General features: G+C 47.2%; 8 protein-coding genes across 8 annotated transcripts; 6 read left to right on the top strand and 2 right to left on the bottom strand.

Moving 5' to 3' along the window:
• Positions 1-986: 986 nt before the first annotated feature.
• Positions 987-4208, top strand: F9C07_12093 (ZZ type zinc finger domain protein). The gene is made up of 4 exons (XM_071507761.1): positions 987-1314; positions 1526-2348; positions 2442-2653; positions 2703-4208. Exons 1-4 carry the CDS (start codon positions 1180-1182, stop codon positions 3963-3965), a joined length of 2433 nt encoding a protein of 810 aa, XP_071367856.1. The 5' UTR covers positions 987-1179; the 3' UTR covers positions 3966-4208.
• Positions 4209-4625: 417 nt separating this feature from the next.
• On the top strand, positions 4626-5959 carry F9C07_2109629 (serum paraoxonase/arylesterase family protein; the record flags this gene model as incomplete). The annotated part of the gene is made up of 2 exons (XM_041293831.1): positions 4626-4937; positions 5000-5959. 2 exons carry the CDS (start codon positions 4626-4628, stop codon positions 5957-5959), a joined length of 1272 nt encoding a protein of 423 aa, XP_041149065.1.
• Positions 5960-6135: 176 nt separating this feature from the next.
• F9C07_2235785 (Isochorismatase-like protein) lies at positions 6136-6819 on the bottom strand (the record flags this gene model as incomplete). Its single annotated transcript, XM_041286814.1, has 1 exon — positions 6136-6819. One exon carries the CDS (start codon positions 6817-6819, stop codon positions 6136-6138), a length of 684 nt encoding a protein of 227 aa, XP_041149066.1.
• A 326-nt stretch (positions 6820-7145) lies between these two features.
• Positions 7146-8288, top strand: F9C07_12096 (uncharacterized protein; the record flags this gene model as incomplete). The annotated part of the gene is made up of 1 exon (XM_041286811.1): positions 7146-8288. The coding sequence occupies one exon, from the start codon at positions 7146-7148 to the stop codon at positions 8286-8288; it is 1143 nt and encodes a 380-aa protein (XP_041149067.1).
• Positions 8289-8663: 375 nt separating this feature from the next.
• On the bottom strand, positions 8664-12122 carry lreA (GATA transcription factor LreA). Its single transcript, XM_071510821.1, has 4 exons — positions 10785-12122; positions 10610-10704; positions 10095-10533; positions 8664-10041 (listed from the first exon to the last, which is right to left on the bottom strand). Exons 1-4 carry the CDS (start codon positions 11503-11505, stop codon positions 8723-8725), a joined length of 2574 nt encoding a protein of 857 aa, XP_071367855.1. The 5' UTR covers positions 11506-12122; the 3' UTR covers positions 8664-8722.
• Positions 12123-13129: 1007 nt separating this feature from the next.
• F9C07_12098 (putative ras small monomeric GTPase) lies at positions 13130-14380 on the top strand (the record flags this gene model as incomplete). The annotated part of the gene is made up of 3 exons (XM_071507762.1): positions 13130-13184; positions 13593-13804; positions 13853-14380. The coding sequence occupies 3 exons, from the start codon at positions 13130-13132 to the stop codon at positions 14378-14380; spliced, it is 795 nt and encodes a 264-aa protein (XP_071367854.1).
• A 2506-nt stretch (positions 14381-16886) lies between these two features.
• Positions 16887-19460, top strand: F9C07_2286319 (uncharacterized protein). The gene is made up of 3 exons (XM_071510820.1): positions 16887-17702; positions 17758-17855; positions 17939-19460. The coding sequence occupies exons 1-3, from the start codon at positions 17595-17597 to the stop codon at positions 18627-18629; spliced, it is 897 nt and encodes a 298-aa protein (XP_071367853.1). The 5' UTR covers positions 16887-17594; the 3' UTR covers positions 18630-19460.
• Positions 19461-21746: 2286 nt separating this feature from the next.
• Positions 21747-22830, top strand: F9C07_12100 (putative mutarotase; the record flags this gene model as incomplete). Its single annotated transcript, XM_041293833.1, has 2 exons — positions 21747-22234; positions 22326-22830. 2 exons carry the CDS (start codon positions 21747-21749, stop codon positions 22828-22830), a joined length of 993 nt encoding a protein of 330 aa, XP_041149071.1.
• Positions 22831-23081: the final 251 nt, after the last annotated feature.

Here is a 23081-nt window from a genome sequence, read left to right as displayed (position 1 = left end):
TACTTTGTGGCGATGCTAAATGTTTACCGTTAAAATCTATGATTACCGTTCATTTTCTTAGCAGCCTTGAAGGATGTGTTTTCTGCTGGGGTTTTCTTTCCTTTTCTATTTTTCGGATACGGTCTTATCGGTCATGCTCCTCCCATCCATTCTGTCTTAATCGTGGTTAGATTAGGATTCCATGCATATTGTTAGCGTTTGTTTTTCACCATTGTCTGATGTCAATGGATCTATGTCGGAAGATGTCTCACGTTTTATATGGATACCATCATTTTCATCTGAGGGATGATACGACAACGATTTTTAGTTTTTTTAGCCGGTAGTTAGCCGTTTATTCCGCAACGAGCCCGGACAGAAACTTCAGTCGTACATCCGTGCAGGGATGGATTTTGGAGTGATGTGTGCTATCAAGGCTTTCTGTAGTTTGACGCAACTTCGCATGTCGATCCATCAAAATCTCTATCCAATATAGGCCAGTGCTACTGATAATTGTACAATTCTGAGCATGGATGCAAAAGGAAGAAACCAGTTGACGAGGAGGCCAAAGGTCGGTACTAGCAGGCAGTAGCAGAATAAGAATAACTACGTAGTCTTAATGGGGCGCCGTTAAAGGCCCACCATCCTATTGGCAACAAGCCAACCGATGATCACTAAGGTCTGTGTAAGGAAGATATACATGTATATACCGTACCTTCACTGTATGTATGTTCTGTAGGGTATGTGACGTAGTTGTTATATTACATACATACTCCGTAGTACTAATGGAAGAAGTATCATTAACTTCGCAGCAGCCATCAGCCAACCACCAACGGGGATGCCCCGGAAGCCTGGTACGAAGTAGGCTTCACCGCCCCCCCCCCCCAGCCGAATGCAGCAAAGCAGATGACCACCTACCCCCGTCAAGGCGTCGCCCTTTAACCCATCGATTCCTCTCCTCTTCTTCTCTTACTTCATCTACCTTACTTTACATCACCTTTCCAACATCTATTCCATCATCATCACTTCCTTCCACCTCCGTCCTACAGTTATCCCTCTCACATTCAACCAACGCAATCCAAGTAGCTCGATTCTTATCACCGATCTATCCCTTTCTCATCACTAGCGTGCCCGCTCCCTTATCTCTAGGGGCATGTTTGGCATCTCAATTGATTTCACCATCTAGGGAACCCTAAAAGCATCATGTCGACCTCTGTGTCCCAGGCTTCTTCCGTTAACCCGAATACCTTGATCACGGTGAAGGTGCTTTACAATGACAATACTCGTCGCTTCAAGATCCCTTTAAAAGAGCTTGAAGCTCGTGTTCTCCCCCAAAAGGTGTGTCCCCACCCTAGCTCCGACCGGAGCTTACAGTCTTCCCCTGTATGGTGTAGATCTTTTTTACCTCTGAGAACTTCCACTTTTCAAAGCTTCTATCACAGAGGGTCTAACCTCCCTGGTCTGAAAGAAAAGAAATAATGAGAAGATGTTTCCCACACTGAGTTGCTATATCGTCCAGCCTCATTACTAATGTGATTTTCGTATGTAGCTCCGCCAGCTTCTTGGCATTCCGAGAGATGTCAACGTCACTCTTGAACGTTTGTCTGACAGTGCCGGCTGTTACATCCACCTGGACAGCGAAAACAATGCTGTCTACAAGCAACTCTACCGTGCTGCAAAGGCCAAACTGAAGCTGCGAATTAAGGTTACGGAGGTTGACAGTAGTGCCTCTCGATCATCATTGCCCACCGAAGATCCCTCTGAGCACCAGGATCAGGTGAGATATAACTACCTTCAAACAGTATTAAGCTCTCCGCTCCCTGAAGGCTCAGCTGAAGCTGTTTCCGAATCGCCACGTGATGCTGCGAAGCCCACCCCAACTGAGCCCGACCTCAAGCAATGGTCTAATACGGGTGTCGTAGCCCCCGAGCCACATTACCAAGACTTCAGTCTGAGCCAGGATAATCTCAGCACCCCCGTGGTCTCGCATAAGTCTCCCACGGGTGTCTTCTGCATTGACTGCAATCATTGTGGTTTATCTATTCCCAATGAACACTACCACTGCAGTATCTGCGATGATGGTGATTATGACCTATGCCTCCATTGTGTAGACTCGGGAGTTACCTGTCCAAATGAGGACCACTGGTTGATTAGACGCATTGTTAAAGATGGCATTGTCACCAACAGCACGACAGAGACAGTTGCTCCTCGAAAGCTCCAGACTGATGTTCCCAAGGAAGCCCCTGAGAAGGTCGAAAAGAAATTAGAGTTTGTCCCCGAACCCGTCTATGAAGAGACTCCAAGGACATCACCAGTTGCTGTTGAAGCCCCTGTTCACTCGGAAGCCCGGATTTGCAATGCTTGTCTCAAGGGTACGCGCGCTCTCTCTCTCTCTCTATCTCTCGCTACCCCTCCCCCATCCAGCAACTCCTTCGGCACATTATCGATATACTAATTAGAAGCAGAGTTTAACGAAACTAAAATGGTCACTTGCCTTCAGTGCAAGGACTATGATCTTTGTATCACATGCCTTCTGAAGGATGCCCATGGTCATCACCCAGCTCACAACTTTACTCTTCTTCATGACGGGCCCTTTTGTCTGAAGAATTTGGTTTTGTCACGCTGCAAACCTGGGCGTCGCTATCAACATGCCGCCATCTGTGACGGCTGCGAGAAGGTGGTAATGTGACTTGTAAATTCGTTACTGTGAGCTAACACATCTTTAGAATGTCGTCGGTGTGCGTCACAAGTGCCTCACCTGCCCTGATTGGGATTACTGCTCCGAGTGTTTTTCACATGCACCGGATACTCATCCTGGTCATCGATTTGCTCCACTTTATGAGGCTATATCTGAGCCGTCTCAGGATCATGAGGTCCACTATGGTATCTTCTGCGATGGCCCTCTTTGCAAGAATAAGGCAGTCCCTGGATATATAACTGGGGTCCGTTACAAATGCTCCGTATGCTACGATCTCGATTTCTGCGCCAGTTGTGAGGCGCTTCCGACAAATACGCATAACCGAACTCACCCAATGGTCATGCTCAAGACTCCTGTTCGCAATGTTACTGTCAGTACACTCCAGGAGGATAGATTCGGAGGATCTACAGTCGCCCTCGGCGATCGTGCTCAAAGGTCCCCATCGACCCAAGCCCTCAATTTAGTGGAGCCCGAAGCCTCTAACACTGATGTGCCCGTCAAAGAAGAGTCGAGGTTATCACAAGACAGCGAGTCCGTGAAGCAGGAATGTTCACTTTCAAGAGAGCAGCTAATCAAAGCTGAGAAGTCCACTAATAATGCGGCTTCTGGATACGACGCTCTATTCGTGCGTGACACGGTACCTGATAGCACAATTATGTTGCCAAACAAGGTGTTCCGTCAGACCTGGACTCTCTATAACCCCGGCCCACTTGCGTGGCCTGCTGGAAGTGACGTACGCTTTGTTGGTGGTGATGCAATGTTCAATGTCGATACCAACCACCCCTTGAGCCTAGACTCTATCTCTGCTGCTATGGAAAGCAACAAGTTGACAGAGCCCCTAGAGTCCGGCCAGAGTGCCGAGTTCACTGCAACACTTAAAGCTCCCAGTCGAGTAGGTACTGCCATCTCGTACTGGCGACTGAAGCTCCCAAATGGGATGCCTTTCGGTCATAGACTGTGGTGTGAAATCCAAGTACGGGAAGATGCACCTTCTATCAAGGGCCCGTCTAGCTTAGAGCCAGAAGGAAAGCACGGCTCGGAACGCACAGAGAGTCAAATGATCTTCCCTAAACTGGAGAAGGAGTCTCCTGATGCAAGTGCCCACGAAGCGGGTGTTGTAGCGCCAGTGCCACCCTCCGTATCCAACCCGTCTGAGCAAGATGTTCTGGAAGATATGGAGAGTTTGTCCTTGGGTGGTCATGAAACAGAGAATGGATTCTTGACCGATGAGGAGTATGACATATTGGATGCCAGTGACCAGGAATATATGGATGCCAAGTCACGTGAGTGATTCTTCTAAGCCTTGCTATCGGGTGCTACCATTTGGAAAGGAGGAGTTGGTCAGGTAAGGATGAAAACAATTTGCAGTGTTTGGCGAAAAGCAGATATGAAAGCCAGTTTGAGATTTATTACTTTTGTTATTCATTGTCTAATTCGATTCCGCATGCGGCCAGCCAAGGGAAGAATAATACAGCTGTTCTGATCGAGGTCGGAATGACGAACAACAGAAAAAAATGGATTATGTTTTTTCGGTAGACGACCGTGCCCGTAGACCCTTCTCCCTCCCCGACCGTGACGATCTTCTCTCTCATTTTTTTTGTTTTGTCCAACAGTGTTCCACATTCCGAGGTTCTTTTTCTCGACCCAAAAGTAGAAACGCCGTGTTGATTTGTCAATCGTCTCAATTCCGCTCCACTCCCGTATGGATATTGTTGTTGATCCCTTGGAGGGGCCGGTGGTCCACATAAATTGCTCTCCATCCCTCCAATACAAAATGGACGTGTGCATAGCAGAATCGCACCTGCCGAGTAGTATCTATCTTCCGCTCCTTCCAGCCACAAGCTCTTGGTGAATGCTGCCTCTGTCGCCGCCTTTTACTTCCTCCACTGGCATATCATACTTCGTACTGTCGAGATAATCCCCCAGCGGTGAAGCAAAGTGTATTACCGCCATGGGGAATTTACTCAACCTTGCTATCCTCACCATGTTGGTGGCGACGCTCTATGGCCCTGTATACCGACGGCTGACTGTGCTGGGAGTGCTCCGGAAAGCCACAGACGAAGTAAGATTGGCAGCGCAACAGGCCTTCTACAGAATCGAGGACACGATGCAGTGTGAAGATCTACATTACTACACGCCTACCCATCAGATTTTCACCGCCTGTGAAGACTCGGTGCTGCCCCGATTCAAGTGGTTTCCTCCCTTAGGAAATTTTGAAGGGCCGGTAGATTCGACTGGGTCCATCCATGTCATTGATCCCCGGGTGAGCTTGTCCGTATCCTTCGCCCTCAAGCTGTGGAACTGAATCGGATGTGCCCTATCTAGACCATGAAATCGACGCGCCTAGCCTTTGAAAACTTCGCTGGTCCCTTAGTCACACATGGAATAGAAGTCCTGGAAGACCCCGACAGTCCTGATGCCGTCTACATCTTTGTTGTGAACCATTTGCCGAACATGGTGTACTACCATGCTGGTCCACATTCTCAGGAAATCCCGAGGGCGTGCTCGCAGGTTGAGCTATTCCATCATGTTCTGGGAACTAATACGGCCCGGCATGTGCGCTCCATCAGGCATCCGTTGATCGTTACCCCGAATGACATCATTGCTGAGAGTCCTCTCTCCTTTTATGTCACTAACGACCACTTCTACCGTGACGGCTTCAAGCGTCACATCGAGGATCTCTTTCCTGCAGCCAAGTGGTCTAACATCGTGCATGTTCAACTGGACAGCCTTGAATCAGAGCAGGCAGAAACCGGCGTCGATGCTAAAGTGGCGTTGACTGGATTACAAAACAACAACGGTCTTGGGCATGGCCAATCGAAGGGGGAATTACTCATCTCTAGTGCTACCAGCGGGATTATGTATCGTGGCCGGACGAATCCTGAAACCCGCAATATCTCTATCGTGGACGAGGTTCATTTCGATAGTTCTATCGACAACCCGAGCTATTATACGGATCCATATCGGACTTCCTCTGAGGACGCCAGTGGCTACGTGCTTGCAGGGCTACTACGATGCATCGACCTAGCTAAGACTCATGCCAATCCAAATGGTAAGGACGGTGTTATGGTGTGGTATACACGCCCCAAAGCTGCAAAGGAGGAAGGAGGCGTTGTAGAATGGGAGACTCGCTTGATATTTGAAGATGATGGAACGAACATTAGGTCGAGTAGCACGGCATTGTTAGTTCCCATTGAGCCGAAGCCCCAGGAGAAGAAGAAAGCGTGGCTGTTTGTAACCGGTTTTGTCTCCGAAAGTGTTATTGCTGTTGAAGTCTTGCTGTAATGCTTCAGGGTAGAGTACCTTGCGGTGACGGGTTACGGGGAATGTCCACTAATCTAAGCCATGTGGGTTCCAGAGCCGTGGTGAATCGAAAGCAGATTAATGGGGCATGACTTAAGGGTAGATGGCTAGCCAAGAAGATACCCCAAAGGGGTGTAACATCATTGTTCGAAGTTGATTCAATTCATTTGCTTCAAAGCTTTCACAACATCCTCGGTCTTCATGATGTCGGCGAACTCGCCATCTAGACTGGCCACTGAGACGGCATGAATAGTCTCAGCATCGAAGCCTCCCTTTGCCCAAGTTGCCGTAGCATCAGCAATAAGTATGATGCGCCCCCGATCCACGCGGGCTTGGTTATGTATGCCAGCTTCTGGGTCAAGTGTCAGAGGCCCGTCGGGATACCGGTCCACGACCCCTAAGTTCGCTGCCATGCGTACCGTAGTTGATACGCAATGGTCCGTTGTAAGGCCGGCAAAGAGAACCTGCCGAATTCCTCGGGTACGAAGATGCGCTTCCAGGTCGGTCCCTATGAAGCTGGAATTGACACACTTCCACATAATCACCTCCGATCCGTCCGACGCCGGCTGGGCGACATCGAGAGGCTGGATACCGTTTCCGGGGTCCTCGCGGTGGAGAGGAGAATTTGGTGTAGTCGATGAATGGAAGATGTGAATAATTTCCTTGGCGTTTCCCCCTTCTGTTTTGTTCTTGATGGCGGCTCGGAAGGCCTGGATGAGAGACAAGATGTTGTCCTCGTAGGACGGATTGGAGCGGGAGGTTCCCCAGTAAGTTGGGTGGGTGAAGGCTGCTTGATTGTCGATGAGCACCAGTGCCGTGGGGAGATTCAAGTCCAGAGACATTTTGTTTGTATGTATGTCCATACAGATAAGTTGTATTCTCCGTTGGTGGTTGGAATGGTGAGATATAAATAATCAACCACAATTATATAGGTGAGTCATTGCTGTTGACGAATGTCACGATTGCATCGAATGCCCAAGGGAATGAAGCATGGTTCCGTTCGTGACCAAAATAGTAAGTAACATGACTCCCTGCCTCGGCGCCTGAGCGGCTTTTTGTCTCTCTATCTTATTTTTAATGCCCTAGGCACCAAACACGTCGTTCTGGTTCACCTCGACTTCCAAGGAATAATCGATTCCTTATCCCCCCTCTTTGATGCTCTGGGAGAATGTCGTCCTCGCTCGGTGCCCATAAAGCCCTCGTCGCTCGGTCTTATCCGCTGTTCTCGACACCCTTTTCACCTCTTCCACAGCATCAATTTCGGCGCCGTGATATCTACCTTACATCCCGTGGCCACGCTTCATCTTCCAAAACTCATACTCGTCCCTCATCCTCCGCCCAGCCAGCCACATCCAGAGTCCCTTCTACATCTTCAACTGCAACTACATCTCCAGCCAACGATGTCAATCCGCCACCCAGCACTCGTCCGGCCGATCTCAACCTTCCAGACCCGGTTTCACGCTCCGCCGCAACGGCTGATAAGCTAAAACGCTATATCGCAATGGGCCGTGCATACCTTTCTTTCTACAAAACCGGCCTCAAAAATGTTTACCATAACTATCGCGCCTCATTGCCTATCCGTCGCTCGCTCGGTCTTCCCGCTTACCTTCCTACCTCTCCTCCGCCTGCTCCACCATCGTCCAATTCTCAGAGCAACAAGAGCACTGCATTCCGCAAAGCGATCGAGTCTGTTAAACTCAGCCGCTCAAGTTTCCAATTGGTCCGTCGCGCTGCCTACGATGTCCGGCGCATGATCCCTTTCACTCTCATTCTCATCGTGTGCGGGGAGATGACACCCTTAGCTGTCCTAGCCTTGGGGAACGCCGTCACGCCGTTCACCTGTCGTGTCCCTCAGCAACTTGAGAAGGACCGCGCGCAGCGGGTGGCCCGGAAACGCGCCGCTTTAGTTGCGCAGCAGGCAGCCACCAGCGGGTCCGTTACGCCGCCTGCCGCGGGATCGGATCTGGAGCTGGATATTCTGGTCAAGATGTATACAAATCTGGAATGGATCGAGAGTGCGAGCGCCGAGGAAATCCTGCGCGCGTGTGCGGTGCTGAATCTCGTGAAGACACATACTAGATCTTCCGTGTTACTGTCGCTGTACCGGGCGAGGCTGCAGCGGTATGCAGAGTACTTGTCTTTGGACGATCAGTTGATTAGGCGCTGTGGAGGTGTTCGAGCGATGGAGGGTGCAGAGGTCAGGACTGCAGTGGAGGAGCGCGGTGGTGTTGGTGTGACCGAGGGTAAGGGGGGCTGGGATGCGGAGAGGGATGAGAGACGCTGGCTGGAGAAATGGCTAGAGAGGAGGTAAGTTGGCTTATCAAATGTACTATACTGTAGATTCAGTCTGTCTGTAAACTAGCGTGTCTGTTTCAGAAATATAGATACAGATATCTCATTTACCCTCAACGATGCGTTATTTGGCAAACTACAGTCTAGTCACCCAACATGCATTGAACAATCACCGTAGCAGGCCTAAGTGCTGTTCGAAGGAGGGAAGCCAGGGTTTTACTGTAAAACATGCCATTGATTCATGTTCGCCCTAACTATACGCTATACGCCGCAATTCCCTCTACATGACGCTTGTATACCGCCGTAGGAATCGTATATGCTCATGCTAAAGAGTGAGAAATGGTATCGTGCGCTGAACTATCCCGATATTAGAAAAAACCGCAATAATAATAACGATGATGATGATGATGATGATGATGATAACAATAGTGGCGGTGGCTTTTTGGTTCTCTTTCAATAAGCGTTGGGTCTCCCCGCCACCTGCGCTGCGTTACGGACCTGCTTAGCCCAGCGTAATCCGCAGCTGTTGCAAAGGTCGCGCTCCCCACTAGGCCCCCGGCGCCATTCAGGTGTTTTCTTGGTCTGGCATATGGCACAACTTTTCTCTACTGATGCCGTGCTCTGCTTGCGCTTCCGCTTCTTTCTGCGGGTAAGCAATTTCTGCAGCTCATCGGACAGCGTTCGGTTTTGCTTTTCCAATTCTCGAAGCTCAACCTGCCAGCTTGAACCTCTTGTTGGCACCAGCTCTGTGAAAAATGGGAGCTTTTGGATCTGGGGGTTCGCTTGTTTGACGGACGCCAACATGTTTTGTCCCGCTACACCAGAAACACCTGAAACTGCTTGCCGATGAATCTTAGAAACAGCCAAGTTTCTGTTGGGCGGGGGCGCTGAATTCAACTCATCATTGCCTCCCTGCGGGGGTTTTGGGAAACTAATATGGGCTACAAGGAACGAGGGCCTAACGCCTTCCTTGGTATCACCTGGGTGTAGAGTGGTCTGCGCCGGCAGCATATGGCCCTTTTTATGACGGATTTTATGGCTGAAAGTGACCCGTTGGCCCGTACGAGCCACTCCCAGAGCCTTCTGTGCCTCCGCCCGCGAATCCATCAGATCTTGCAAACTCTTGCCAATCAACTCATCAGGCATACGACCCAGTACTGGGCGCGCCTTAGAGGTCATGAACAGAACGATTCCGGACTTTGACAACTTGGCCCACACGTCAGTTTCCGCCAAACTACCGTGTCCTATGCTCGCAATATGGTCGAGACAGTATACGAAGCGAGGCCGTCCGACAAGGACCATGAACTGCCGCCCTCGCTCTCCCATACGCCATGAACCATGACTCTCAAACCAAATATATCCGCTGTATTTCTTTCGTATCCTAAACACGACACTAACCGGGTCAGTGGTGGTGCAGGCCCGTAGGTCGCGGATGACTGGTCCAATATCACTAGGATGGCAGACCGTCGACAGCGTCTTGCCCACAAGTTCAATCGGCTCGTACTCCAGTACTTTTCGGCAAGACGGGGACAGATAGAGAAATTCGCCTTCGAGCGACAAAGCATGTATTATGTCGTCTGTGTTCTCAACTAGTACGCGATCCAGGTAGTTTCTATAGGTCAACGTTGAATTATTGAGACTCTTCAGGATGGTTGACACCTGGTCGGTCGTGAACCAAGTGGTTAAATCGGGGTGCGATCGATATAAGTCAGGAGGCGGTACGACATAATTTGGCAGCCGGCTCCGTTGGTAATTGATCGTATAAGTACCGTCTGTACAGCTTTGTCAGCTTGATATGCTGGACACCATCAAACTTGGACCCTACTCGGATTTCTCCTCGTGACGGCATCGGGTGTCTCAACCAGGTCAACCTGGAACCCCACATAAAAGCGATATTCCTGAGAGCTCCAGCGAATGGGAATCATTGTTATCAGATTCATAAACGGCTGTCCACCCTTCCGGTAGTTGATGAGACTGGCTTGAATCTCTGTTCGGTCCTCGATTGTGGACCGCAGGCGCGAGGTGGTTTCGTCATCGACAAAAGTTCGTTTCATGCCTTTTTGGACAACGCCTTCTGGCCCTTGAAGAAACCGGCAGTTTTGGCCCACGATCTCCTGCTCCGTATAGCCGGTAAGTCGTTCAAATGCTTCGGAGACATAAATGATTGGATGATCATTTTGAGTTATATCGCAAAGGACAAACGCGCACGACAAATCAACTGCGCCGATATTGATTTTAGGATTCGGTCTTGACACTACTTCGGCCTACAACAAAGACCAATGGGTGGAAGTCAGACGCTTCAACGTTCTATGAAGCTTGGCTTCGGGATAGTAAACCTACCAAGACGCCCATTATATCGAAGCCGCTACTTGAATAGATGCTGGCATATTGGGAAGTCTCACCAGCCGCCGACTTGGGATGAGGTGGCAGAGGAGCTTTCAGACGTTATCCCGCATTAGTCATTATTTCAACGTAGGCGAATCTAAGGAACCCATGTGCGTAGGAGCAAACCTACCTTTTGTTGGGGATGGCCTTTTAGGTTGAATGAAGCGATGAGTGGGCGTGGGACCCGACGACTGAAACCCACGATTTCGCCTACGTTGTGATGTCTGACCTGCGGGTTGGGGGAAATTAGTAGAGGGTTGTTTGTCGAGCGTTCCCGTTGGCTTTGCAGAAGTGGTCAGTTCCGCGTGTCTGGGTGGTGCCTGATATGTATTCAAAATGGGTCCGTGCGTTTGCATAGTAGAATAAGCCACCGAGGGATTTAGATTCATGGGCTGCGACGGTAAGCAAGTGTTGTGGAAAGATAGAGACTGCTGTCCCTGGAAGTTTTCTAGCGACATGGCTGGGAACGGAGATTGGAAGGCATTGTAAGCAAACGGATCGCCTGTATTTATAGCTGTGGGTGTTGAGCCTCCAAGAGCAGAAAGTGGATCGTATAGGAGCATAGCATTAGACGTTCGGTCTCCAAGGTTCTCAGCGGGCATGGGATGCTCCGGTAGATTCAGGGACAGCCCAGCCGTATGTGACGGGAAGACGAATGAGGCACTATTGGCAACCAGATCTGGTATCTGTGATTGATAGGCAAAACCAGCTGCGTGCATCTGATCCGGCGTTGCGAAGGGCATCATCGCCTGAGCATAGTGATCACTAGATGATAGAGGATACTCAACTCGATGGTCGGATGCAGGTACCGTATACTGCGCATCATAGTAGCCGTCACTGAACCCTTCCATGCTGTGGCTAATCCCTTGATAGCAGTGCTCGATCGATTCGATTTGACAGTTTCAACCAATAAGCGCAGCGCATCGACGCAGACTGGTCGATATGTTAAGAGATGAAGACCACCGCACGCACTCAGGTGTCCATATAGAACCCAGAGAATTAAGAAATCCGATGAGTGAGCACCAGTACCAAAGTCTTGAAAGGAGAGGGAGAGGAAGAAAATTGAAAGATGGAATGAGTCCGAACGACGCTTAATATGAGACAATTTAATGATGATACATTACACTAACAGGGGGAAGGAGGCAAAAGCAACGAAAGACCTAAAGGATTGATTTGGTATCAGGTAATGGACCTATGTCAGAAGCTAAAAGCCCAGTAATGGCAACAGGAAGTGGAATTGATCATATACGACGACTGTTGACAGGGACGGTTTTCCTACGAGCGTCGATGTCGACATGCAAGTGCGGGCCGTAGCAAGCGGGTTCTTACCAATAGGAGGGGCTTGTTGAGCCAGCAACAAAGTGATGTGTCAAAAATTAAGGGAAAAAAAAAAAAAAGAAAAGAAAAGAAAAGAAAAATCAAAGACCACCTCAGCAGGGATTTTGTGATGGATCACCTGGGCGGGAGATGGAGAAAGATGGTAAGTATGAGTGAAAGGAGAGGAAGATAGAACAAAGAATAGGAGTCAAAGCAGTTTTATATATATATATATATAGACTCCGTATATATAGTATATATAAGAGAGAAGAAAGAAAGAAAAAGGAGGAAGGGCAGAAAAATCATTACAATAATACATACACACACAGAGTTAGGTGTACTAGGGTACAAACATTATAGCTCACGTGATAGAACGTATTTTCCTGGGTCGAGAATTGCTTTCAGGTGAGACCTAATAAGTTGAAGTAAGTTGGAGTAGTAGATTCTTCTACTCTGTTAACTTGAAAATCCATCAGACTATATAGAAGTAGTAAGTAACAATGAGGGGACCTGTTCAAAGCCAATCCATTCAGTGCATGTTACTACCGGGGGCAATTCACACCAGTCCCAATTTCAGCATCATTATTGGCTCCATCTGAAGAATGAACTGTCACAGTCCGAGTCATCCCCATGTGTCTGTAGATATAAACTAGTATCTAGGCACTTGTTTCATACATCGTGATGTACTCTACGTTGAACTTAATCCCACTAAATGATGTACTATACCGGCATTGCATTGATATCAAACTTTATTAATAAACTATAGTCCACCTTAACTCTTGCCCCTTGAAACATCGCATACAATTCCTTCGTCTCTTACTTGGTGTGTACATCATATCCCCCAAGCTCATCATTATTGATGTTGTCATTCGTTTAGATTTCGCTATCAAATTAACCGCTTATCTTGTTTTGGTTTCATTCAGTTTGATCGACATAGCTCATTTGCGCCCCCCTTTCTGTCTCTCTTTCCCTTACATTTTCTTTTTACACTCCCAATGCCCCTCTCCTGACCGAGGAACAACGTCAGCTTTGAGACCGGACGAATCTTTCAGATTAATTCGTCTTCTCCAATATCTCAACGTCTTTCGACCGATTGGGCTTATTCTGTAGGTCAATACCACTTGCCACCCAGATTGACCCACTGTCGCAACCCGAGAGATGGCGGACGCGCCAAACAAAATCACCATCACTATATGTGGAGATGGCGGATGTGGTATGTTCTGCAATATTATGACACTTGCTTTTCCTTGTCTTCTGAAACCCTCCGCACTGGAGATTGAGATCCGCCATATATTCGCAACCGGAAATCGGGTTGGGGTTGGAATCTGTTTGTCGTCTTGCGCCATGAAGCCTAGACTGATCTAATACGCTACATAGGAAAGTCTTCAATCACCCTTCGATTAGTGCGCAGCCAATGGATTCACGAGTAAGTCTCTGCTTGGTCGACCTTCCTATATCGAACAGTTTAGTACATCAAATGAGTGCCTTGATCAATCGGACTAATCCCGTGTAACGTGTCTAGGTACGATCCTACTATCGGTAATCCATCACCCTCATCCGCCCATCCTTGATTCGACAACATGGCCCTTCTAACATCGAAATCGTTTGTTGGAAACTGTAGAAGATTCATATTCGGTTACACGGACGGTGGATGGCGTTCCCTACTTTTTAGCTATCACCGATACTGCTGGTCAGGAAGAATATCGCGGACTGTGGGCAGCATCCAACCTAAAATCAGACGCTTTCCTTCTCGTCTACGACATTACCAATGCTTCTAGTTTAAGCGCGTTGGATTATTTCATGGAAATGATCGATATCGAGGCTGAACAACGGGTAGAAGACAACCAGCGCTTGCTGAAGGAACTGGGAGACAGCGCACAGGGCTTAGAAGTGGGCATGCCTCCCCCCGTCAAGATTATCGCAGGAAACAAGTGCGACCTTAAAGAAGGACGGGCTGTCGGTGCCAAAGAAGGGCTGGAATATGCTCGGAAACATGGTTGTGGTTTCATGGAAACAAGTGCAAGAGAGATGGTCAACATCGAGGAAACATTTGCCCGTATACTTCACCCCTTTTCCAAATATTCCTGGGTAGGGTCTAACCTTCTTATAGTTTTAGTGCGTCGTGTGGTGGAGGCCCGTCAGCAGCATTACCAGAAAGACAGACAAGCCGCCCATGTACCACAAACTGCAGGGTCTTTGCCTGCAAAACGTTCCGCCGCTACCGATCAAAATAAAGGCGCTGCATTGAAGTCATTTAACGAAGGATCACATTCTCGGCCCTTCTGCTGTGGAATATTCAGTGGAATGGAACGACGAAGTCAAGGCCAGCAACAAACAGATGGGAACAAGGGCTCCGTATCGTCAAAATCAACTGCACCGCGCTTGTGGAGGCGTTTGAGTTGCTGGTAGGCTCACAGAATGTGCTAGTACACGAGTCTATTCCTGTTCTTGTTCCTATTCTTTTCGTTTATTTACTTTCTTTGCCCATGTTCTTCTATCTTTATATACCCCTTCAGCTTCATCAGCTTGCCACATTATTAGCTCACTATTTCTGGCACAGTTTTGTACAGCTTTCAAAATGTATATAGGCTATTAGTTATTCTCTTCTCCCTTTCTTCCTTTCTAAACCTCTCATTTTTTCCTATTCCTCTACCTAGCTGAAACTTTTTCGAGCTAAGGTTGTTAAGATATTGAGGCGGGAGATAAAACGAAAGTGGGGAGCGTTTGGAAATGGTCACGTTAGGGTCATGCGAGATCCTCATGCAGAAGACCAAGGAACAATGTCACCTAGTCTTAACATCCTCGTCAGTTAACATGCATCTCTAGAGGTTCCAGCCAGAACAGATTCTGATGAGCGACGGGAGGAGCCATTCGATTAAGCGGTGGGCGAAGACCACCGAATGACGCCAACATGCCATCGGTACAGGCCTAATGTAGATTGCTCCATTAAGATTCACTATATAGACCCAGAGGGGTTTGGTTGTCTAGAGCCAAGGTAACCTATGAATTTGGGCTCAATGCTACATGAACCAACGAACCAGGTGTCTCATTCCAAAGTCCTTGGGTCATTGATCGTAAAACCAAAGTCTATCTTTGATAGGGATCAAAACAATGGCGCAAGGATGAAGTCAAATCTGAGGGTAGAAGATTTTTCGAGGCCGATCGCCGAGGACACGGCGATTGAAAACGGCGATTGACATAACGTGATACTGACAATTATTATCTCTGGATGATATTTTCATTTATGTTTGTTTTATTTTATTTTGCTTTTCTTTTTCCAGTCTAGTTGTCAACCAATACATTTCATACTTTTGTCAAGATGACATGCATGGATCGAATGCAAAGGGGAAAGGGCGAGTCTGCGAATCATCAGCTCCAAAATTCCATGTTCATGGTTCTCACATCCTGTGCCAACGTCATTGACTACTAGTGGAACAACTAAACAGAGATACGGCACCAACGATCCGTTAGCACGTCTTTCTATACTTGATCTACGTGGATAGCATAGTGGGATCACTAGATAATGAATGGGGTAAAAATAATAAAAGAAAGAAAAGAAAAGAAAATTACGACATTGAATAATGATAAAAAAAAAAAAAAAGATACTCCAAAGGGGAATGGAAAATACCTCATTCAACCTTAGGTGATCTGGCACAATGACCTGTGCTAGACCACACTATTTCTACCGATGGAGCTATCTATGCAGTGTGCGACAAGTGGCAATGATCGTTTGGGGTCCCGTCTTCTGTTAAGCTTTTGGGAGAATCATCCGAGTTTCCAGGGTTGGGCTCGTGATCATAGACGGGCACTAAATGGCCGAAGGAAGAACATTCGATGCATGGATTCCAATGTACTCCGTACATTCTAAGACCAAAAAGACAAAATCCTCCGGTTTGACTATTCGGCATGCGTTTGCCGAGAGAAGGTGGAAACGGTGATCAAAGAGAAACTCCTGTTGTGCCGTAATGCCGTTTTATGCAAAGAGCAGATGTTATACCAGTAGTAGTACATATACTCTTGAAGCGTATTTGTATGGTATTGTAAGCATACCGCTATCGTCAGAATGTCACCAATCCCTTATGACCCTAACCTACTCAAACGGGTTCTAACAATTAAAGTCTGCAAAAAAAAAAAAAAAAGAAAAAGAAAAAGAAAGAAAGAAAGAAATTTCACCTAGTACACTTCTATCAAAAATCAACGGAGAACGGGGCTCCAATACTACTCGGATATACGGAGTCTAAGCAAAAATTACAATCCGAACTTACAAGAACTGAATCTTGGCATGTCCAGAGAAGAAAAAGAAAATTTTTTTTATGTTGATGTAATCAACACTTTACTCAAACGAGGGTTATTGCTGATTTAGGAAATTCAAAACATGAGCTAGGGAAGATGGCACCTCCGAGGTCCGAGCCAAGGCCTCCGACCCCGAGTACAAGTCCTCCCGCTTTACCCGCACTTCCGCGCTCCGTAGGTATGGTAACTCGTATCCGGTTTAGTCAACTGTTACTATAGTAAGATACTAGATACTGATAGTACAACTGGTAATATATTGGTAGATATCGCTCAGTATTTACCTTGCAGAAAGATGTGTTTCTCAACCTGTTTGGTGATGGTCCTTCTTCCTCTTGAAAATGTGTTATTGCTCAAAAAGCTACTGCAAGTTCGAGCGCCACAATATAAGGATTTTCAGTCTGCACAAATGAACAGTTCATTTGCTGTTTGAAAAGTAACCGTAAGGGTAAGGTATGGACGTACCATAACTTACTAGTACAGAAGCTCCACCGCATAACCTACTGAACTAGGACGAGACCAATGATCGCCCACCCATACTTTACGCTGCCTGGAGTACGTCAATAAGACGGAGTACATACGTTCCTTCGTCAGGCTTTAATAATATTATTAATTAGGAGTAAGAACTAGATCCATTACAAAAGTAAATAAGAAATTAAGAATTAAAATAAAATAAAAACCATAATTGGAAAACTTGAGTAATCCCCCAGTAATATTACCCATCGCCATAGCCATCATCATTATCATGGATCCATCAACCTACTCCAGAGTACAGATTAGTTAAAAGCAAGTTCAAACCCTCCAGAAGCCCATGGACTGTTTTATTTCGGCGGCTACCATATAACTCTCACATACCTCTCCCCATAGTCACTGCAACCTTCGCCGTTCCAGTTCTTGGTTCCAGTCCCTCTGGTCATTACTCATTACCTCGTCTTCCATGCTACTGACGCCTCGCATTGGTCCTTGATTTTATCCACCCGTTGACCTTTTCAAACCTTCTGCCTCCTTCTCCCCAACATCGTTATATCATCGACCAACCTTAACGCATTGTCGATCCCTTCTTGATTATTGTAACACCACAACGCAAAAAGGACACCCCCCCAGAACGCGAATGAAGAACAGCTGGAATAATATCACGTACAAGTCCGACTTTTAATTTCCAGTGGTCATAGGATTATTCTTATTCCTATCTTTTATTTACTTCTTTCAATTATCCTCTTTATACATTATTATTATTATCATCATCATCATTATAATTTGTTCCTTTGATCTCCTCTCTGTCTTCTACTTTTACTTTCCGTCACCGCCCATATCTATATAACTATATTACACAATGACAGCACGCCAATCATCACCTACATCAGACAACTCTCATTCGGACAGCAATGTTCGCAAGAGGGTATGTAAGGCATGCGATCGGTGCAGACTGAAGAAATCTAAGGTAAGCAAGTTCGAGGCCCAAGCATCAGCACGCTCTGATGCACTGACCGGTGCAGTGTGATGGAGGCAACCCATGTGGTCGCTGTAGGACAGATAATGCCATTTGTGTTTTTGGCGAGAGGAAGAAGGCTCACGATAAAGTGTACCCTAAGGGGTGAGCTTACACCTGGCATCGATGATTTTGTGTACGGTTTCTCCGCAGGACTTGATCGCTAACCCAATATTACTCGGGTGCAGATATGTTGAGATGCTCGAGCAACAACAAGCGTGGCTAGTCTATGGGCTTCAAGAGCTATATCGACGCACCAGTGAAGGAGAAGGGTGGCCTGGGGAACCATTGAAATGCGAAGCCAACGGCCACCCTCTCACTCATGACCTGCTCACCCGGTTGGGCGCTTTAGACCAGAGCAAGGGCGAGCGTTTTGAGGAGAGCACCGAGTCTATGCAGCAAGAACTATGGAAGCAGAACGCAGGGCATATGCAGCGCCAGGACTCGTCTGACGGCAGTTCAGAGAGCGCACAATCACCCGTTCTCCCCACCCGTTTCTCAGATGCTTTTGCGCGGCAACCACTTACTCCGCCTACTTTCAGCCCTCCTTTGCGGCAAGGACCTACAATCAAGACGGAGCCTCAAATTGTGCCAAATACGCCTAGCTTCATTCCACCGATGGCTATGCACGGGGACGTGGTCAACCCTCTCGCATTACAGGATCCGCAACAATGGCCGAACAGCCTAGGGAATTTTGACGATATGGACCTTATGGCGACTGCCGATTACAACAACCTGTCCTTCGATGACCCAGTCTCTTCTCCGATGTTCAATCGCCAAATTCCAATGAATTGCATGTCGTATATGGATGCAAAGAATGACTACGAAGATATTAGTCAGTTCTTGAATGCGAATCCACCGGAAATAACGTCTAGTTGAGCCGCATATATCAACGGAGATTTACACGCTAGCGAAGCATGGCCTCCTTTCTGCCTCGACGATACTTGCATACGCCTATGACGTGACGCATGTACATTACATTACATATGTTTATTCTTCGATCTTCTAAATGTTGTGGTTTTCAACTGATATTATTTCTGGGCGGTGGCTCTCTTTACGATAGGGTTTGAAGGGTCCATCACATTGTACAGTCTTGTCCGTTTGATTTGGGGTTACTAGTCTCACATCGTGAATGCGACACTCGAATGCGATCTGATGCGAAACCCCTTTGGTGCTCTGGAGTTGGTAGGTAAAACATTGGCTGGGTTTACGGAGCTATGGAGAGGATTATTCTTCCCGTTTTTATCTTCATTATTTATTATTCTTTCTTCCTTCACGTGTATATCGAGGGTTATCACTTAGTCTTGTGAAATGGTCGACTTATTCGGCGTTCAGTCTGGGATGTCTTACACTTCATGATATAGAAGCATGAACCGTGCAGTTCGGTCAATATAATAGTCGGATTCTCGTCACATGTATCTGCTTGGGTTTCAAAATGTTAGTTCGACAATCTCATACAGGCCAGGAACAGGTGGAGTGACGTCGAGAGTGGATGACTAATCGGCAACGGAGACATCGATGATTCATCTCCGATTCTTATCTCCGCCCCCGTAGGTGTTTGATGACGGGCTTCCGGTACCACTGTATGTATGTATGTACCACAGGAGTTGAATGATAACGCAGGAAGTTTTCGAAACGGTGGTACTATGGCTGACCTGGTCTCGTGTTTAAAAAATTAGTAGCCCAAAAATTTAAAGAAAGAAATAAAGAGTCTAACCTGTTGACAGAGGTACATACCATGTACCTAGTAGTGTATCGTATTTCGCTTTACTGCTACTTCTTCCAGTAGTACTACGGAGTTCGAAGGGTGGATCGTCAAGAACGAAAGAAGGTCAAAGCCCCACTCATGGACCCTCTGGCACGGTGCCGGTCCAGGTCAACCGAACTTGGAAGAGAGCAAAAAAAAAAATAAATAAAATAAGATAAAATAAAATAATTAATTCCGTTTTTGAGATATTTCCGTTACTCCCATAATCCGAACGACCGAGCCGATTGCTGACTTGCTGACACCCACTCTCTTATTTCCATGTTGCAATTATTTTAGTTTGGTTTATCTGTTTTATTTTATTTTTGCGCCCTCCTTACGGAGCATTTTTGTTTTTGAACCTTCCGAATCGTTGCCTCATATGGGCTGAGCTAAACCTTGCCCAGTGCTGTTTCTCCGTATTGCGGTGGAATTGATTCTGGCCGCTGCTTTAGGCTTTTTTTCTAGGTTCCTTTCTCGCTTGTCTCGTCCTTTCCTGTAATAATTCTCACGTATCATCGAGACCGCCTCAGTTAAGGTTGACATACCTGATCCCACCCCTTCTTTGCCCGCGCAGGATGGGGCGTCACGATAGAGTAATGCTAATGTCATCTCATCTTGGAGTACACGGCCGATTAATAAGCGTTGTCAATTGCTTTGAAATGAGTCAACAGTCGCTCCGGATCCTTTTGTAAGCGACCAATCGGCGAGATAATAAACGGAAGCTTCTGCCAGCTCAATGATGTTGGTTATTCAATACGATGATAATCCCTACGTAAATGCAAAAGAGATGGGTCTACATAGGTGTCTGAAGTAGTGATGAAAAGAAACCCATTGGGCGCAAAGCTTCTTGCGACATCCGATATTGCCATTTCAGGTAATACGCATTTGCATCACAATCAATGTATGTATGATGTACAGTACGGAGTACATACTAACGGCACTATTAAGTACATACGTGAAGTTGGCGATCTTGGAAAATTCTCTAGGTTTGACACTTGTGAAACCGAGTACTCCACGGACGATGGAGACATTTAGGTCGGGCGACTTATTTACGCCGGACAGCTAAGCAGTAGTATCGTATATACCCGAGCATTGGGTAAGGCATACTACGAAGTTCGCAAGAACGATTAGTATGAACTACCATGAGACGGAAACTTCTCCCTGACACAGGGACTCGGTAGCGGCACGTCCGCGCCCGCGGGCACCGATATTTCCGCTCGATCGGTATGTCTACGCTCCGAGACTGGATCGAGTCACTGCATTTGATACGGGCACGACAAATCGTCTTCGAGGCGGTAAAGATGGGGTATAAGCTTAGGTCATGATCTCGATGGTGGCATTCTAGAAAAGCGGATGCTCCGCAAATGTCCCAGGATAACACAGAATAGGCCGTAAGGGAGCAAGGATGATCGTTTTTAAGACCTGAGTGTTAATTACGCTATCCACGGCCTCGAAATCTGTAACGTAACATACTTCGTGAACGATGTTGCTGGATATGACTGACGCCTTGAGATCTATAAATAATATGATCTCGACGACTGACTCTTGCGATCTCTTGTGGTCTAGACAGGGCACCATTTACTAGCCGATGTATCAGGGAGGCATATCGTCTTTACTGCAATGTAATAAATTAAGGGGACGGTTCAACATGTACTCAGTGTGGATGTACTATACATACATACGAAATATGCTACCGTTCCGCTTTGCAAGTTGCAGCCCACAGTACTCATCCACCGCTTTCTGCCTCATCGATCGTTCGCTTAGATACGGCAGGTAGATCGTGGAGTACTACTCTATTGAGTTTATTTGAACTTACAGGGCAGAGCCTCAAAGTGCGCTCCTATCGACGTGTCTAAAACAATACACCTTGCCTCAAACTATGTACTTACATCCAACAGATGGATTCTCCGGGATATTGCCGAAAGAGGGATACTTGGTAAGCATGCATTCCAGTAGAACAGTACCAATTGCTTTGTTGAACAGGTCAATCGCAGCAAATGGGTATTGGTGGATTATCCCATCTCGGTTAAAATATCAACGTGCATCCATCTCGGGTCATTTATGGCGTCGTACTGTGCAAAGGGGCTTCTGATATTAGCCTAAAGGCCATTGGGACAGTCTCTGCGGGGTACGGAGTAGTGCCCCTCGTTTATATTTGATCTCCCCGTCCTGTTCAGTTGCGCCCATCCACTTACGCAATTTGCTCCTATTTCCAAAGTGGTGCGATTAGGACAATTGATACACCGAAAATGGCCGATGAACCATCAGTCAAATTCACATCCTTGGGCGCAATCATCCAAGAGCTCAACGTGGGTGGCCAGAACATCGTCCTGGGATTTACGAAGAAGGAACTCTATGAGAAATATAACACCCCTTGGTTTGGCGCGACCATCGGTCGTGTAGCCAACAGAATCAAGGATGCCAAAATACAAAGTCTCAACAACCAAGAATATGAACTTGAGAAGAACAATGACCCTAACGCGCTGCATGGGGGTAGCCGTGGATGGGGCAGGCGGCATTTTGAGGGCCCTACTTTACTGCAGCGAAACGGGAAAGACACCCTACTCTATACCTATACGAGTCCCCATCTTGATGGAGGATACCCTGGCACGGTAGAGATCAAAGTCTTCTACACGGCAAGCAAAGAGGACAATCGTTCAGTGCTTTCGATCGAGTATGAGGTCGAGTTGGTGGGTGATGAGTGTAACGAGACGATTGTCAACGTGACCAACCATAGGTATGTACTAGATGGGGACTTCGGACAGACGTGAATTGCGGTTCACTAAAGGAATTATGGAGCATCTTGCTAACGAGCTACGTTCCTATAGTTATTTCAACCTCACCGGCGGTGAGACCATTGAGGGCACCTCGGCTAAGCTCTTTACTCAACACTATCTGCCGCTCGACAAAACCGGCATCCCGTTTGGAAGGATCGACGTACATCCTAGTAAAGTCACCGAGCCATTCACGATCGGGCCGAACAAAGAAGCTTTTGACGATGCCTTTGTTATGGATCGAGATGTCGCTGTGATCCCGTTGGATACGCGTGAGAGACCGCTCCAGCTGCTCGCAGAGTTCCATCACCCAGAGTCGCGTATCAACCTACAGGTACACAGTACTGAGCCTGCATTCCAGTTTTATACAGGTCAAGGAACCAATGTAGGTGCGGTTGACGGCAACCCGAGTCGAGGCCCGTTCTCCGGCTTCTGCATCGAGCCCAGCCGTTTTGTCAATGCGATCAACGAGCCGGATTGGCGACACATGGTTGTCTTGAAGAAGGGCGACAAGTACGGAAGCAAGATCGTTTACAAGACCTGGAAAGACCCGCAATGAATTGCCGGTTCTAGAAGAATGTCATGCCACCGATGTGGGACCGATTGAAGGAGATTTTTTTCTTTTTGTTTTACCTCTTCGGCGTTCTGCAAAATCATCCGATTGTCACATGATGTGCCGATTACCCTTATCACCCACCCATAAATGTATCCGGTGCATTTATCAAAGAAGTTCCAGCAGTCGTACGCTCCACAAGAAATATTTATGAGTTGTCAGTGGAAGAGGCCTCGGCGTTGAATCAGAAAAAGGCT

This window comes from Aspergillus flavus, chromosome 6 (genome assembly GCF_009017415.1).
Source record: "Aspergillus flavus chromosome 6, complete sequence".
Classification (NCBI taxonomy): Eukaryota; Fungi; Ascomycota; class Eurotiomycetes; order Eurotiales; family Aspergillaceae; genus Aspergillus; species Aspergillus flavus.
Note: the sequence above shows the minus strand (reverse complement) of the source record. Positions and strands in the feature narration are given on the sequence as shown.

Excerpts from the sequence above, each read along its gene's own strand:
- F9C07_12093 (XM_071507761.1), top strand. The coding sequence starts at position 1,180 with ATGTCGACCTCTGTGTCCCAGGCTTCTTCCGTTAACCCGAATACCTTG. Across the intron at positions 1,315-1,525 it reads CTCGTGTTCTCCCCCAAAAG|CTCCGCCAGCTTCTTGGCAT; the intron begins GTGTGTCCCCAC and ends TTTCGTATGTAG. Across the intron at positions 2,654-2,702 it reads TCTGTGACGGCTGCGAGAAG|AATGTCGTCGGTGTGCGTCA; the intron begins GTGGTAATGTGA and ends ACACATCTTTAG.
- F9C07_2286319 (XM_071510820.1), top strand. The coding sequence starts at position 17,595 with ATGACAGCACGCCAATCATCACCTACATCAGACAACTCTCATTCGGAC. Across the intron at positions 17,703-17,757 it reads GCAGACTGAAGAAATCTAAG|TGTGATGGAGGCAACCCATG; the intron begins GTAAGCAAGTTC and ends TGACCGGTGCAG. Across the intron at positions 17,856-17,938 it reads GATAAAGTGTACCCTAAGGG|ATATGTTGAGATGCTCGAGC; the intron begins GTGAGCTTACAC and ends ACTCGGGTGCAG.
- lreA (XM_071510821.1), bottom strand. The coding sequence starts at position 11,505 with ATGGAAGGGTTCAGTGACGGCTACTATGATGCGCAGTATACGGTACCT. Across the intron at positions 10,534-10,609 it reads TCGATATAATGGGCGTCTTG|GCCGAAGTAGTGTCAAGACC; the intron begins GTAGGTTTACTA and ends TCTTTGTTGTAG. Across the intron at positions 10,042-10,094 it reads CGTCACGAGGAGAAATCCGA|ACGGTACTTATACGATCAAT; the intron begins GTAGGGTCCAAG and ends AAAGCTGTACAG.